Genomic DNA, 17310 nt, shown 5'->3' with positions numbered 1-17310 from the left:
AAGGTTGGGGAAGTTTTCCCCCAAAATTTCTTTGAATACTCTTTCTAGACCTTTACCCTTCTCTTCCCCTTCTGGGACACCAATGAGTCTTAAGTGTGGATGTTTTATTTTATCTATCGTATCCCTGAGATCATTTAGATTTTTTCGATTTTTTTCTCCATTCTTTCTTTTGTTCTTTCATTTTCTGTTCTGTGGACTTCTAGGACACTGAGATGTTGTTCAGCTTCCTCTAGTCTTGTATTGTGGATATCTGGAGTCTTTTTAATTTGGCCAACAGTTTCTTTTATTTCCATAAGATTTTCTATTTTTTTATTTACTCTTGCAATGTCTTCTTTATGCTCTTCTAGGGTCTTCTTTATGTAGCTTATATCCTGGGCCATGGTCTTCTTGATGTCCTTTAAATCCTTTGCTATGTTTTCATTCCTCGATTGTAGTTCTTTGATTAATTGTGCGAGATACAGGGTTTCTTCTGACATCTTGATTTGTGTGTTTGGAGTTGGATTCTCCATATCATCTGGTTTTATCATGTGCATTAAGATTTTCTGTTGTTTTTGGCCTCTTGGCATTTGATTTGCTTGATAGGGTTCTTTCAAGTTGTAAAAAAAAAAAAAAAATACCTATCTAATTTTTCAGAAACACAGTTTGGTGGCGTATCCTTTCTCTAACTAACCAGCAGATGGTGTCTGTGAGTCACCTATTCCCCTCAAGTCAGTTCTCCTCAATTTTGTGTTTGTGGCGTGTGGGGATCTGACTCTTGTGGGGTCCAATTGGTGCACTTAATTTGGGTGTGTTGTCGGTGCTGTCCGCCCTGAATGTGGGGCGTGTGTCTGAGTGGTTAGGGAGGAAGGGCAGCTTTAATAATCAAACCTCCTAGGTGTTCCCAGAGATTTAAGGCTGTTCTCTGCCGCTGACCCACGAGTCCTTGGTATTGGTGTAGGTTCCCTGGGATTTCTGAGTGGTTCCCCCTTCTCTGCTGTGCTCTTTCAGGACCTCTGCTGAGGGAGGGCCGCACCATGTCACAAGTGTGCGCCAACCTCCAGGGAAGCCCTGGGATGCCAGGCCGTGCAGGGGCATTCCCAGCCCACTTCAAAGATGGTTGAATGGGGTGCGTTAACTTTCCCCTTTCTGCACAGCACTGCCCTCCCAGCTCCGGGACAATCAGCCGTGGGTGTATTAAAGGCCACTGTCCACGGCCGACACTGTAGCGTGTGTGCGGTGCTGTGGGAAAGACTCCCCGTCACACTGGGCTTCCCGGTGTGACTCTGGGCCCCGCCCCGGGCAGGAGTGTCCCCCACCTGCCAGGGAGACGGCTGCAAGTCATGCGGTCCTTTCTCCCTTTGGCTCCCCTGTGCTCCCCTGGGCCTGAGATATTCAACAGTGGGTGTGGGAAGGGGTATCCTCCATGGCAGACACTGAAGTGTTAGCCTAGCCCACTCCCGCCGTGCTTCACTGCATGGCTCTCCCTATTGTATCTGCAGCTGCTCCCGGGCTTTTTTTTTTTTTTTTTTTTTTTAAAGAACTAGTCTGTCTCCAAATGCCAACCCACCATTTCCCCACACTGCAGCGCAGCCGAGGGACTTTCAGCCAACTCACTCACTTGTTTCAGAATGCAGACTCCTGGTTTCACCAAATGCATGGTCCCTGTGGATTTAGCAGACCTTGTCTGGCTGGTGCTACTCTAAAACTGGTCACTTTCTGGTTTTTATCTAGCATTTTTCAAGGAGGTGTTTATTTGCCCTGTCTCACCTAGCTGCCATCTTAGGTTCTCCGGAATTAATTTTTCTAAATGATGAGAAGTTAGGGCTAAGCTTTGTTTTATTCCACATGGGTATCCTGTTGATCCAGTATTTATCAAAAAGACCATACATTCTCTATTGCTCTGTGGTGCCACCTTTTTCATAAATCAAGTACCATATATGCCTGGATCCAGTTCTTGATTCTCTATTTCTGTTCCATTGGTCTGTTTCCTTTGTGCTAATACACAGCTTTTGTTACTATAGCATAATAAACTGAGGAATAAGTCTTCTTTGTTCAATTCTGGAGCATGTTCTTGGTTGTCATTGGCCCTTTGCATTTCCAAATGAAGTTTAGAACCAGCTACTAATTTTCACAAACACATAGAGAGACATATTCAGACCTGTGGGGATTTTGATTGAGATTTCTATGAATATATAGATCAATTGCTTTGACAATCAAATCTATAGGAGAATTGACAACTTTGCATTTTTGAGTTTCCAGTCCATGTACATGGAGTATTCTTTTCATTTATTTGGGACTTCTTTAATTCACTCAATGTTTTATATTTAGCATTAACATAATTCTTTTAAATGATTATGGATTATTTTGTGGGTGACACATCAAAATTTATTTAATTAATCCCCTAATATTGGAAACTTAGTTTATTTCTATTTTTTTCATTGTTATAGACAGCGAAACCATGAACATTTGCATATATACGTTTTTGAGTACTGTGCTAGTTTGAATGTGTTATGTCCCCCAGAAAAAGCCATGTTCTTTGATGCAATCTTGTGGGGCAGACGTTTTGGAACTGATTGGATTGGAATCCTTTGAGTGTTTCTGTGGAGATGCGCCCCACCCAACTGTAGGTGATAACTCTGATGAGATATTTCCATGGAGGTGTGGCCCCACCCATTCAGGGTGGGCCTTGATCAGTGGAGCCATATAAATGGGCTGACAAACAGAAGGAACTCAGTGCAGTACAGCTGAGAGTGACATTTTGAAGAGGAGCTACGGTCAAGAGGGACACTTTGAAGAAAGCACAGGAGCTGCAAATGAGAGACAGTTTGAAGACGGCCGTTGAAAGCAGACTCTTGCCCCAGAGAAGCTAAGAGAGGACAAACACCCCAAGAGCAACTTAGAGTGACATTTTTGAGAAGTTGAAGCCTAGAGAGAAACATCCTGAGAGAAAGCCATTTTGAAACCTGAACTTCGGAGCAGACCAGCCACGTGCCTTCCTAGCTAACGGAGGTTTTCCGGACACTATTGGCCATCCTCCGGTGAAGGTACCCGATTGTTGCTGTGTTACCTTGGACACTTTATGGCCTTAAGACTGTAACTGTGTAACCAAATAAACCCCTTTTATAAAAGCCAATCCATCTCTGGTGTTTTGCATTCGAGCAGCATTAGCAAACTAGAACAAGTACCTTTCTATTTCCTTAGAATTAACTCTTAAAACAAATTTCTAGATCAAACAGCATACACTTTTGTGTTCCCCTGCACATTGTATCATAAAAACTCCACCCAAAGTTACAATAGATTCCACTATTGTCAATTGGAGAATCAGCAAGTTTTTTAGTATTTGCCAATTTGATAGGAAAAAAATAGTAAGTAATTTTTTCAATTTGCATTTTTTATTACTTAGTGAGATTGAACATTTTTTCATTTGACTGTTTGTAGTTCTTCTGACAACAGCCTATTGATGCCTTTACTTATTTTTCTATTAATGTTTTTTTCTTTTCTTTATTAATTAGTATGTGTTCTTTGAAAATCACAGATAATCACCATTTGTAACATATGTTTACAAAATTTAAATTTATACGATAAATAAATTTACCAGTATCCTTTTGTTACTAGACTAGGCCTTTGTAGAAAAGCAGAAAAAGAAAACCTTCTTTAACCTATTCAAAGTGTTATTCTCCACATGTTTAGGTCTTTCATGTACTTACCAATATCATAGAAATAATGTGCTTAGTAGCAGCATATCAGCTACTAAATAAAGTAGAAGGAAGACAATATAGTGGGATGAGAAGATCATTGAAATTCGTCAGAAACCTGGGTTATAGACAGGCTTTGCCACTTTTTACCTTAGTGATCTTGGTTAAGCTACATTCTCTCTTTTTGAGGCTTAATTTCCTCATCTGTTTGGTGGGCACATTTATACTTATATATCTCACAGGGCTAAGATGAGATCATGTATGAAAAAAGTATCGCAAACAGGAAAAATTACACAATGCAAATTACATTGCTAATAAGCATGGTGTAAGTGTAGCAAGGTCAATGTATAGTTTATTATTATCTTTCAAGGTAACATAATTTATAAAATATTCAGCCTAATATCTTTCTGGGTTTGTGGGCTTATACAAATTTGCACGACTGCTTTAAAAAGAAATTGTTGTTAAATAATTCAAGCTGCTGTTCTTTGTGCCAATTCTGAATGCGTTTGTGGTATGCCAGCTTTTAGGGCACTAGGTTTCTGTCTCCAATATTGACAGTCTTTTTGTGAGCTTGTTAGGCACCGTTCTGGTAAAAGCCATTTTGATCTGTGATGAGGGCACTGCATTAAAAGGGCATTGAAGTTGGAAATCTATGTTTTGGTTCTTTCATTAAAATGCACTCTTCACAAAAGAGGCAATATGAATTTGCATTGCAAAGGATAGCTTATTTCTTTTTAAAACTCTTGAAACCAGGTAATTTAATTATGTCTCTGCCATGGCCTTTTATCTTCCTCTGTGAAAGAACTCTATCTCCTTTGACACCTCATATTGGAAGCTGGTCTTAGCCCCAGAATTAATTAACATGCAAATCCTTGTCTTAAAGACATGGGAACACTGCTTTTTCAATTAGCATTTAAATGTCACTCTTAATGATGTTAGATTGACTCTTTTAGGGGAAAATTAAAATGGTATAGTGATCTCCTGATTATTACCTAGAGCATATTATTGCTGTTTCTGATTATCTGATGTTAGTGGGAGCTTTAATCTACTGTTCACAGGTTAATTGAGTCAGATGTAGGATCTTACTTTACTGCAGCAGAGCCAGATTCTGACCCTCCCTTGTCTATGGCTTCCTAAATAGACCTGCTTGCCATACCCTGCACTGCTTCTCAGTTACAATTCATCTGTGCAGGAGCAGCACCTGTAGGAGCTATTAGCAACAAGTAAAGGTACCCAGGAGCAAGGGAGTTGTAGAAGGGCTTTGGTAGTGCCAATGCCATACTGAATAAAGACGATAAACTTTGGAATTAGAGATCTGTGAGTTCCAATCTTGCCTGTGCCACTTTGAAGCTGTGCGACCTTGAGCAAGTTACTCCCCTTCTCTGAGATTCAATTTTCTCATTGATAAGATATAAATAGTAATAGCTACCTCTCAGGTTGTTGGGAAGACCAAATGAGACAGTACCATAGGGCAGGCTATCTGCTGTAATAAATAACCACCAAGTCAGTGGTTTAATTTAGGTTATTTCTTGCTGGGGGGAGGGAAGGTTCTGCTCCATGTAGATATTCAGGGATCAAGATGCCTTTTCATCCATTCCCTAAAGCTTTGGAACCTCTCTCCGTTGGATCATCTGTCTCTGACTGGCAGGTGAGGGAAGAGTGCACATGGCGGATTGCACAAGAGGCCTTACGGGCCAGGCCTGGAGGAGATGCACATCACTTCTCTGATTCCCTTGGTCAGAACTTAATTCATAGATGGACCTGCTTGCAAGGGAGCCTGATAAATGTGTTTCCAGAGGAAAACAAAATGGGTTTGGGGAACAGATCATTCCAGCACCATAGGAATCCAAGAATACTTCTTAAAAGAAAGGGGTGGGGGAGGAAGGAAGGAAGGAAGGAAAGAAGGAAGCAAGGAGGGAGGGAAGGAAGGAAGGAAGGAAGGAAGGAAGGAAGGAAATAAAGAAAAAGAAAGAAAGAAAGAGGGGTAGGAAGGGAATGGTTTGTGTGTACTTTTCTTTCCATGGAATCCTAGAGTGTTTGAGCTGTTAGGGGGGCCTTAGAAGTCATCGAGTTCTACCCTCTCTTTTTATAGATGTGGAAACTGAGGGTGTGGGGGATTTAGTGGCCTGTACAAGATGTTCAAGGTATTTAGTAGCAGGGCCAGGACTTGAACCCACTTCTCCCAAATACTACTATTTATTCTGCTTTTAATTATTTGAAATATCACTTTTTGTTTTCTGCCCCTAGGGTTGCTTTTGCCTTTGGGAATGTGAAGATGGGGAGTTTTAAAATCTGTTATTCTGTTCATTGTATGCAGACTTCAGTCTTCTTTGGGGAAGGAGGAATTTGGTATTTTCGGCTAGAGGATAGATACACTCAGGGGCTGGCTGGAGACTCCATAGCCTTCTCAGTGTTGTGCACTAAAAGGGAGAATTAATCTTCATTCACCCACTTATGTATTTAACCAACCTTTGTTTAGTCCCCTTCTATGTGAAAAGAAGTATGCAACAAGAGGTGGATGCAGCACTGGTTGAGACAGAAATATTTGTAACCTAAGGAAGGAGTCAAATATTTTAACAGTAATTACTACATAAAATGATAGTGCAGTGGAAGCAGTAATATGAAAGTGACCAGCTGCTGGGGTGGGAAGGGAGAGGGAGAAGGAGTAGAGAAGCTTCAGGGAGGAAGATGGTATTTGAACTGGATCTTAAAGGATGGATTGGAGTTTGTTGGGTGAACTCACTTGCAATTAGAAGAGCTTTAAATAGCATCTGGAATTTCATTTGCTCTGAAACACACTTTATCTGTAATTGGTGTGGATAACCTTGGCTGGTTGGAACCGTGCACTGAGAAAAAGGAAAAAACAACACAGAAAAGACAAAAAAAGCAAACCATGATAGGCCTCCTGTGTTAATTAACACTTAGTGCTCAAATTTACCATTCACCTATTATTTTGTTTTTACTAGCAAATAACTACAGAAAATAATCTTTTGGATACAGATCAGTCATTATCAACAAATAATTTATTGAGAGCCAGCAAATTCTTGACCTATCCCTCTTGGCCCAGTGGACTTTGCATCATTTTTTATTAGGTATAGAACCATAATGGGGATAAGCTGCATGAAATACCAGCTAATTATGAATCAGTATGAAGAAGGTAGCATGCACACTGCAGAAGATGTGTAGACACGTGTATGGCTTGGATAGGGGCATTGATTTTCAGTAAGGATTTTGTGAAAGGAACTATTTACAGCCTAGTTTTGTAAGCTTGATGGAAATGCTTGGGAGTTGGCATCTCGGATATAGCTATTAAGTAATGATAAGAGTGCGTGGGTTATTCTGTAATCTGGCAAAGTGGATTTTTGGGGATGAGGGGTTGAATGAAAGGTTCAAAATTTGTATGTGGCGGAGCCTGGCTTAGAACCCAGGCTACCATACTACCTCTCTGGGAATGCAGATAGAAGTCAGATCCTATGATGCTTTCCATTTTGGAGGTTAGAATCAGGGTTGCCAAGGATAATATAAAGCAAGAGATGTTTGTTTTCAGCTACCCCAGCTCTTGGTGTGTCTTTTCTCTCCTTGGCATTCATCTCCTTGCACTCTCCACTCTCACATAAAATATTCACGGTAGGGTGTCAAAGTACTCCTGGAAAGAGTGTTTGTATTTGAATTATTTTAGAATATATATTTTAAATTCAAAAAATATTCTTATAGTAACAATTCAAGTTGTACAAAAGGATGTAAAATGCAAAGTAATTGCCCTCTTTGCCCAAGTCTTCAGTCTTCATGAAAAAAAAAAGGATCTCTAGACACTTTATATAGACAAACAAGCACACACAGATGTGTCTTTTTCCTACAAGTGGGCTGATATTATGTATTTTTTTTCTGTAACTTGCTTTCTTTAATTAATATGGGAAAGCTCTTCATGCTACTACATAATTCTACTTTTTTTTTTAAATCAATGGAATAGTGGTCTACTATACTGCTTCTCTAGGATTTTTATTGAACAATCTTTAAGTTTATTTTCCCAAACCTTTGCTATTTATTATACACTCTGCTGCAGAGAAGATCCTTTTACCCATCTGCAAACTTTAGAGGGGTTATTTGTAGGGCAAACTACTTGCCGTGGAATTTTTAGGTCAAACAGATGTGTATTTAAAATTTTGATAGATATTAATAGATATTTGAAAAATAGAAAGGTTTTATTTACATTCACTCCTATCAACAATGTATGTGAATGCCTGTTTCCCAAGTGTTTTTCTTTTTAATGAGGACCCTGGACTTTAGGGTCAGAGAAGAAGAGACAAAGAGGCGAGAGACTGCTAAGGATAAGTGGTGGCCAAGAGAAATGAAAACATATGTCCACACAAAAACTTGTACATGAGTGATCATAGTGGCATTACTCATGACAGCTACAAAGTGGAAACAACCCAAATATCCATCAACCGTTGAATGGATAAGCAAACATGGTATATTCATACAATGGAATTATTCAGCAATAAAAATTCAGGACTAATACATGCTACAATATGGATGAACCTTGAAAGCATTATGCTAAGTGAAAGAAGCCAGTCATAAAATACCACACATAATTATTTATATGAAATTTCCAGAATAGGCAAATCCATAGTGACAGAAAGTAGATTAGTGGTCAATTAGGGATGGGGGTTGGGGTTATGAAAATGCTCTAAAATTGGACTGTGGTGACAGTTGCACAACTCTGTGAATATATTTAAAACCATTGAATTGTACACCTTGAACGGGTGGATTTTATGATATATGGGTTATATCTCAATAAAGCTTTTTAAAAAATGAGTGGTTGCAGAATGCATAGAATAGGATGGAATGGATGAGAATGTGGCCATTATCAGGATCTTATGGGACAGGCAGGATGACAATGTTATGTTATAGCCAGTGTGGCAGGGAATTTGGATGAGGCTGTGCAGAGCGTCTAGGTGGCTAATGATAACCAGCTACAGGGATGGTGGATGGTGGTTTTGTTTGTTCTATAGCAGGCTGGAGACAAGAGCCAATTAATGCCATATCCTAGTCAGGGTCAGAATCTAGGTTAGTACACTGAATTACTGACTCCTTGTTCTTATTCAGTCCTTGGAACACACAGAAGATACTGTTCTCCTGGAAGGCAGTAAGAGTTTCCTTCACTGACTTAGAAGTACCTGCTGTGCTCCAGTATTTGGAAAAGGAAGGTCAGATAAAGGAAGCAGCTCAGCTGTTGGGTCAAGGAGAAGAGGAGGAAGACCCAGGGTCACAGACAACAGTGAGGCCCTCGTTTGCATATAAGAGTGAATATCCACTTTAAAATTCAGCAATTAAATTTTTTCTACATAGTGGAAGTGACTGTTCTTTTGGAATGTGTTTGCTAGCAGATATCATGATGAGAATGTTTAAGAGGAAATTATGGTTTTAAATGGCCTCAGTTGTGCTGATTGAGAAAATTTAGCTCAAGAGAGAGAGGTTGTCTTAGTTTCCCAACTGCTAAAACAAATACCGAACAATGGGTTGGCTTAAACAACCGTATTGGCTTATGGCTTTGAGGCCAGGAGAAGTAAAAAATTGAGGCATCAGCAAGGTGATGCTTTGTCCCAGAAGACTGTGGCATTCTGGGGCTAGCTGCTGGTGATCCTTGGTCCTTGCCTTTTCTGTCACTTAGCAACGCACATGTCTTCTCCTTTCTCCTCTGGTTCTGTTGATTTCCAGCTTCTTCCCGTGACTTTTTTTTTCTATATCTGAATTTCATTCTGCTTATAAAGGACTCCAGTAATCCAGATTAAAGCCAAACATAATTCAGTTGGGCCACACCTTAACTGAAGTAACATCTTCAAGAGATCCTGTTTACAGTGGGCACACACTCTCAGTGCCCCTATTAGGACATCTCTGAACCAAGGTCTGCTTGACTCTAGAAGCCAACCAAAAAGAAACAGACCAGTCAAATTCAGGAGGTGTGTAAGCTGATTTGGCTGCTTCTCTTCTGCTGCCACTACCTCTTGGAGAACTTCCCTTTGACTGTCATTTACAAATACACAGCACTGGGTACCACTAGCACACATACACCGCCTTGGGAAGCAAGAATATAGTCTAATACAAATCAGTTTTGTAGAGTTATTCTGTGAAATTCCAGTACATTGTCAGCTAGTCAGCTGATGGCCTGCTCTAGGTGGGAGATACATTTCGCTAACTCTAATGCTACCTTTTCTAATACCATCTGTAATCTTATAGTGTATCTTCCATTCCAGCATAAGAGATAGCTGCCTTAACGATAAGGGGAATAATACCCAGAACAAAACATATGAATTTAGCCTGGGTTAATGGATTTTTCCATGATCCATTTAGAGCTGTCTCTAGTCTGAGAATAGTTTCTTCCTAAGTTTCTTTAGTATGGTAAGAGGTCATAAGAGCCCTCATGTTTCTAATTTTCCCTTTTGGAAGCTTATCATAAATAGCCATTTGGGAAATAGTATAAGTTATGTAAGAGGAACCCACTCAATTTACAGGTAGTATTTTGTATATCTTGTGTTCACATATAATAATGTCCTTGAAGAGCTTAATAAGGCTATCTGTTGCCTTTAAGGTATGGGGTATTGGTGTGTAGAGCTAATTGAGTGTAATTCCAATCATCATCTTCATTGTTATCGGATATCTTAGTCCCATTCAAACAACCATTTCCTTTACTTGACCTTTCAGCCCACCAGTAATTTGTGCCTTGAGTGGAGTAAGTTCTTATGTCATTAAAACCTTGTTGTGCTTGGAGAAAAACATTGTCTCTAAAGTGGGGGTCTCACCTTTACAGTGTGCTGCTGCTCATGAGAGAAAAAGGAGTCTTGCCATATAGAAATTGAACATTTACTATGCCCTACAGGGTGACCATTTTTTTAATTCAGTTTTATTGAGATATATTCACATGCCATACAGTCATCCATAGTGTACAATCAACTGTTCACAGTACCATCATATAGTTGTGCATTTATCACCCCAATCTATTTTTGAACATTTTCCTTATATCAGAAAGAATCAGAATAACAGTAAAAAATAAAAATAAAAAAGAACACCCAAATCATCCCCCCCATCCTACCCTATTTTTCATTTAGTTTTTGTCCCCATTTATCTACTCATCCATCCATACACTGGATAAAGGGAGTGCGATCCACAAGGTTTTCACAATCACACTGTCACCGCTTGTAATCTACATTGTTGTACAATCATCTTGTACAATTGTCTTCAAGAGTCAAGGCTACTGGGTTGGAGTTTGGTAGTTTCAGGTATTACTTCTAGCTATTCCAATGCATTAAAAGCTAAAAAATGTTATCTATCTAGTGTGTAAAAATGTCCACGAGAGTGACCTCTCGACTCCATTTGAAATCTCTCAGCCACTGAAGCTTTATTTTGTTTCATTTTGCATCCCCTTTTGGTCAAGAAGATGTTCTCAATCCCATGATGCTGGGTCCACATTCATCCCTGCGAGTCATATCCTGCATTGCCAGGGAAATTTACACCCCTGGGAGTCAGGTCCCACATAGGGGGGAGGGCAGTGAGATCATCTGCCAAGGTGGCTTAGTTAGAGAGAGAGGGCCACATCTGAGCAGCAAAGAGGCACTCAGAGGGAGACTTTTAGGCACAATTATAAGCATGTTTAGCCTCTCCTTTGCAGTAACAAGCTTCATAGGGGCAAGCCCCAAGACACAGGGCTCACCATGTCAAGCTGTCAGTCCCCAATATTTGTAAGAACATCAGCAACAATCCAGGTGAGGAAGTCCAACACCTCTGCATCCTCCCCCAGCTCCTCAGGGGGACCCCAAATATATATTTTTATTCTCCGCCCAAATTACTTTGGGATGTGTTGCTATTTCACTCTAACCTATACAGACCTACCATATCTCACTTCCTATTCAAAGTTCCATGTAATTGTGGTGTTTGAACAAACTGACTGTAGAAGTTATACTGTTTAGAAAATATAGATCCTATACCAAATAAACATTTCTTCCCTTGGTCTAACATGGAAGTTGATGTTTTAATACCCAGTCAGTTTCAAAGTTTACCCTTTTGGCCTGATTTGCCCTAGTCTTAACCAGATCTGCTTCATTCATATCTCTAATTGAAGTCTGGGCTCTTTTACAACCCTTTTTTTTTTTTTTAACAGTTGCCGTATGTGTTAATACTGACATTCATATCTTTCAGGTGTAACACAGATACCCAATGTTCCAGAGACCAATCAGGTTATACACTAAGGGATCAACATCTCAGAGTTTGGATATAGCCATTACAATTCAGGAATACATTTGACTGCTGTAAGAGCTTACAATCTAGCGACCATTACAATAATCATTTCCCTGCTAGGCTGTACTCTAAGATTCAGTTCTGAGTTTACACATTGTAGTTAGTCCATATTGGTGAGACATTATAGTGTTTGCCTTTGTTTCTGGCATACTTCACTCAAAATGCTGTCTACAGGATCCATTCACTTCCTTGCATGTCTCACAACTTTACTTCTTCTCATAGTTACTCAATATTCCATTGCATGCATACACCACACTTCACCATTGTGTTCCTCAGAGGGTGACCATTTTTATTTGTCTGGTTTCTAGTAAAAACACCACATTCCCTGGGTTAGACCACATTGTAATTCCAGTCTCAGGGGCTCTTATGGTACAGCTCAGAGTCATTCCAAAAAGGAGATCTATCTGATTGGGTATCAGTTTCCAGCCAGGGCCAAGTCTACAAGTAAGGTGAATAGTTATTAGAGGAATACTTGTTTTGGGACTAAGTGGGGAATAGGCACAGATCCAGCAGTTATTCTGATTGGTTTCATTAGCTATATGGTATGCCAAAAGAACAGAGGAATTGTGTTCAAGGTAGGAGTACACAGGAAGAAACGGGGTGTTCCAGTTTGCTAATGCTACCATTATGCAAAATACCAGAAATGGATTGGCTTTTATAAAGGGGGTTTATTTGGTTACAAAGTTACAGCCTGAAGGCCATAAAGTGTCCAAGGTAACACAGCAACAATTGGTACCTTCACTGAAAGATGGCCATTGGCTTCTGGAAAACCTCTATTAGCTGGGAAGGCACGTAGCTTGTGTCTGCTTGCTCCCAGGTGGCGTTCCAAAATGATGTTCCCCAAAATGTTGCTCTTGGGGTGTTTTGTCCTCTCTTAGCTGCAGCTGCTCTGAAGTCCCTCTGTTTGTGAGCCCTTTTATAAGACTCCAGTGAACTAATCAAGGCCCACTTTGAATGGGCGGGGCAACACCTCCATGGAAACATTCAATCAGAGGTCACACCCTAACCAAAGGTGTCACTCACAGTGGATGGGTCACATCTCCATGGAAACAACCTAATCCAAAGGTTCCAACCTAATCAAAACTAAATACATCTGCCCCCACAAGACTGCATCAAAGAACATGGCGTTTTGTGGACATAATACATCCAAACTGGCACACAGGGTAAAGAGGAAATAAAAGAAAATCATGGTGAAATTAGAGTATTATTGGGGATGGAGATTGGGCATTGTAAGGCATATGGGATGAAGAAGAGAACATTTAGATAGATGGTGAAAAGGAAGAAATGGAGAATAAGATAGGGAAATTCAGACATGTCTTGATCTTGGATGTCATCTACTTGTTCCAACGTCCTAAGCAGAAGCTGTCTATGTCAGATACAGTCTGCTTCAGGAGTCCTCATGCCAATTTTAGCTTGAGGTCTGAAATGGAAGTAACCTCCCAAGGGCTTGGAACATGGTTTAGTTGTGACACATGGACCCAGCGGTCAATTCCCTATAATTTTACTGCTGTAGTGGTAGTCAGCAAGTCTTGATAATTCTAATGCAGTTTTTGTTGATGTCTCTTGTGGTATATAAAGTCTCTGGGTCAAAGGTCATGTAGAGGAATCTCGGGAAGGGCAGCCTAGATCTGTGAATGGTGGAAATTGGTATATGTGTTTAATCCCTTACAATAATTAGCAATTTCCCATTATAACTGGTTGTAGTTGGTAAAGTAGGAGAAATAAGATTCATGGGTCCTTCCATTGTGATTTCATATAGTGTTAGCTGGTGTTTTCCCAATGGGCTAGGTTTTATGGCCATCAAGGCTAAGGGAAGAATTCTAGCCAAGGTAAAGAGACAGTTAATTTAAGTTTTAAGAAACCATTTGTTCTTTCTACCATTCTTGACAATTGAGGATGGTAGGGACAGTGAAGCATTTGGCTGATGGTTAAGAACTTGCAAACTCCCTTGATTACAGTTCCAGTAAATTGGGAGCTTCTATCACTTGAGAGAATAACAGGAATTCCCAGGTGAGGAAAACAAAGTCCTATTAGTTTTTTAGCTATTCTGAAGGCTGTAGCCTTGTGACAAGGAAAAGCCTCTATTCATCCAGAAGATAGACATTCAATAATAAGGACAGATTCATATCCTACAGAAGGGAATAGCTGCATAAAATCCATTTGAAGATGTCCAAAAAGGCCCTGTTGGCCAAGGTATTTGACCCTGTCCTACCTTTACAGTTTTACCTGGGTTATGTTAACTGACAGGTGAACATAATTTATATACTTGCCTTGCTTCTTGTTTAAAGGCACCCCCCCACCCCTCCCACCCCTCCCACCCCCACCCAAACAGCTTTTTTTTTTTTGGCTGAAGATGAAGCTCTGACCTGTAGTAGACTGCAAGCACTTTTAGAGAAGTATCAGAGTAAAACAATACAACTGACCAGGAAATTTGGTTGTTTTTGTGGCATGTAGCATTTTTTAAAGAATACCCAAAATTATGACCGATAACACTATACTGTTGTCTAATATCATGCAGATCAGTATCAGGACATATCATGGATAGTAAGAACATTGTAAAGTCTCCAGAAATTTTATATAATATGTAAATATTTATATGAATAACACTTTACCCATACAAATCTAATCAATACAAGATTAGAAAATTCCTTTTAATTTGACAACAGTCCCCATGCAACTCATAACGTATCAAATGAACCTAACTGTTTCTAGCACCTTTCTTTTTATAGGGGGAAAGAACAAGTCTCTGGGCAGGGTTGAGTGACACAGGGGTGTGGAGATTTGTTATCAACAGTGATCAGGGGAGCGGAGTTTTAATGCTTTGTTTATGATACCATTTGTACCTTCTTTTCCCCTCTGGGGAGGTCTGATGACCTGTAACATCTGTCCCCATCAAGTACATGGCTATGTGAAATAACTCACTTTCGCCTGGGTCCCCACAAGTACCGACAGACAGAGAGAGTTTATAGCTTCAGCGAAAACATTTTCAGCCATGAATCAGACATAAAAACACAGAAACACAGAAATACAAAACTCATTAGTTTCTTTGTCTCCTTGCTCCACTTTTACATTTTTATCAGAATTTTGTTCTTGGCAGATGGGACAAGTTGAAGTTATTTATTTAATATGAGGACTAAAGCTTTCCCATCTTAATTTGTGTAGGAGACTTTTTAAGATTTTCATTGCCCTGACCTGTAATCTTACAGAAACTTTTGTCTTATTTCTCAGGCCGATTTGACTCTTGGATTTATTGTGGTAAGAGGAATCTTGTATGTCCCCGTCCAGTTCAGTCCAACCAGCTTTTGCCATCCAGGATTTTGCATCTTGCGTTCTGACCAATATGTGTACAAGCTGATAAAGGTCAGGTAACCCAAGATTATAAGCACCCAAAGGAATTCTGAATTCTTCTATGAATATTTGCTGGTATTATTTGGGGAAATCTTTAATTATAACTCTTAATTCAGTTTGGGTCCAAGGTTTTACAATTCTGCTCTAGTGGACAGTCAGCTTCCGTAGAAGTCATAATCTTTAAATGAGTCTGGCCTAGATCATTTTTCCCTCAGAGGGTCAAGAGGAACCAGTTAGGGCAGCTCTGGGGGAAGGTATGGGAGCTCTAAGTTTGGTTTGGAGTTGGTTTCCCTTTGTTCAGTTTTTGGTGATTCCTTTTCCTAATGAACCTTTAGGTGAAGTTATTGTGGAGGCAGATTTTCATTTAGCAGTCTCCAATACCAATCTTGGGTCCTTTTATAAAAAAAAAAAAATAGGCACCTCTCAAGTACAAGATTTTGTTCCTATAAAGTTTCTCAAAGTGGCCACTACAAAGACAAATCATCCTTCATCAGATCTATCCATGAACAGAAAGTCCCAGGTTCAGAGTGAGAATAGGAGGAGGAGAGGAGATTTAGAACAAGAAGAGCTGCAGTCAGATAAAACGTCCTTTGGGCCTGGGCCTTTCAGCTCAGCCACTTGGATACCTAACCTTAGTAGACCTAAGCAGAATCCTCTGGTGAGTGGGAGTGCCTGGAACTGAACACAGGTAGTATAATGGGTAGAAAAAGAGGCTTATTACCCATTATTTCCCATTATTACATGAGAGAGAAGGCTGGCAGACTGTTTGCCATGTGACCCAGGTTGGAAGTTGGCTCATGGATTCCCAAACCCTGTATCTCCAAGAAAGACAGTCAGAAAATCAGAGAGCTGGAGGTAGAAATGAAATGAAACCAAATGGAAGATCTGATGATAGAACTGCAACCAAACCCAAACCAAAGGTACTTAAACCAAAGTCCTGAATAAAAGGCAGTTGAATCGATGCAAATTGCAGAGTTCAGATATAGGAAGGGGTTACCTGGGGAATGTGGAGTGTCGGCAGTCAGACAGCAGACACAAAAGGGTCTTTCTCATGTGGGTGCCTCACCTGGCTGGACTCCAGAGCCCACAGCCCCAGATGGTATCTTCTGTATCTCACAGGAGCCTCCAAACTTGTTGAAAGGCAAATTGGAATTGAGTTTGAAGACTACAGCATTTTATTTGGGGCACCATTTTATTTGGGACAGCAAAGAAAGCCAGGCCACTTAAAAGAACAGAAGTAACTTTGGGGTTCTAGGGATGGGCAAATGATTTTTATAGACACAAAAAGGAAGCTAGCTTGACTCCTGTTGATTGGATTAGGGTCTGTCTGTCTTATAGGGGTGGGTTTATGCAGGTAGGCTTGATTTTGTGTTTGGTCAAATGTAATGAACTAGGTGTTTGTTTGGCTCTCTGGATAAGTTGCCTTGTTGTGGATTTCAAATTCCAAGAAATATCAAGAGGAAACTAAAGAAAGAGTTCAAAGAGGGAGTAGGTCATGGGTTTTTTTTTGGCTCTGATGAGGGTCCCCGGAGTTTTCTCTATTTTTATCAGACCTAATAGCAGAATTATTTTGTACCAGGGGAAAGTCCTTCTCTTTGTCACTGTATTTGATTTATTACCCTGGCCGTAATTTATTCTCCACAAACTTCTTTTAAGAATATACTGTGGATTTTAAACTGTTAGTCTTCACCCTTGATTAGGACGTAAACAGGAATCTCAGCCACTTTTAAGCCTTTCCAAAAAATAACTTTCCCTCTGATTTTATTTTGAATTGCTAAAAACCTTTAGCCATTAGAGAAAATTTGGACAATGATTCAGAGTGTGAGGGAAAGAATGGGAGTGAGTCTGGCACATGCGTACTAGTCAAAAAACAGCTGGTGGATATTTTTATATTTATTGCTTTTTCTTAGTCTAAGGCCTATAGCTAATTAGAGAGTAACTAAACTCAGTTATGCTTATCAAACTTAGAGATTTTTATTTTGAAAAGGTCAATAGC

At 39.9% G+C, this 17310-nt stretch overlaps 1 protein-coding gene across 2 annotated transcripts in view; it reads left to right on the top strand.

Annotated features, from left to right (window-relative positions):
* The window catches only part of CRADD (CASP2 and RIPK1 domain containing adaptor with death domain), a 226700-nt gene that overhangs the window by 100409 nt on the left and 108981 nt on the right, over positions 1–17310 (top strand). The window contains exon 3 of one of the 2 annotated variants that reach the window (XM_037845811.1): positions 15195–15377. The exons of the other annotated variant lie outside the window; for it this stretch is intronic. Within the exon in view, the coding sequence (XP_037701739.1) occupies positions 15195–15301 (107 nt within the window). The 3' untranslated portion in view covers positions 15302–15377. Of the gene's footprint in view, positions 1–15194; positions 15378–17310 lie in introns of those variants that run through there. 2 annotated transcript variants of the gene reach the window in all.

Source organism: Choloepus didactylus, chromosome 8, assembly GCF_015220235.1.
Source record: "Choloepus didactylus isolate mChoDid1 chromosome 8, mChoDid1.pri, whole genome shotgun sequence".
NCBI lineage: Eukaryota > Metazoa > Chordata > Mammalia > Pilosa > Megalonychidae > Choloepus > Choloepus didactylus.
The sequence above is the reverse complement of the archived record's forward strand: the minus strand, read 5'-3'. Positions and strand labels throughout refer to the sequence as shown.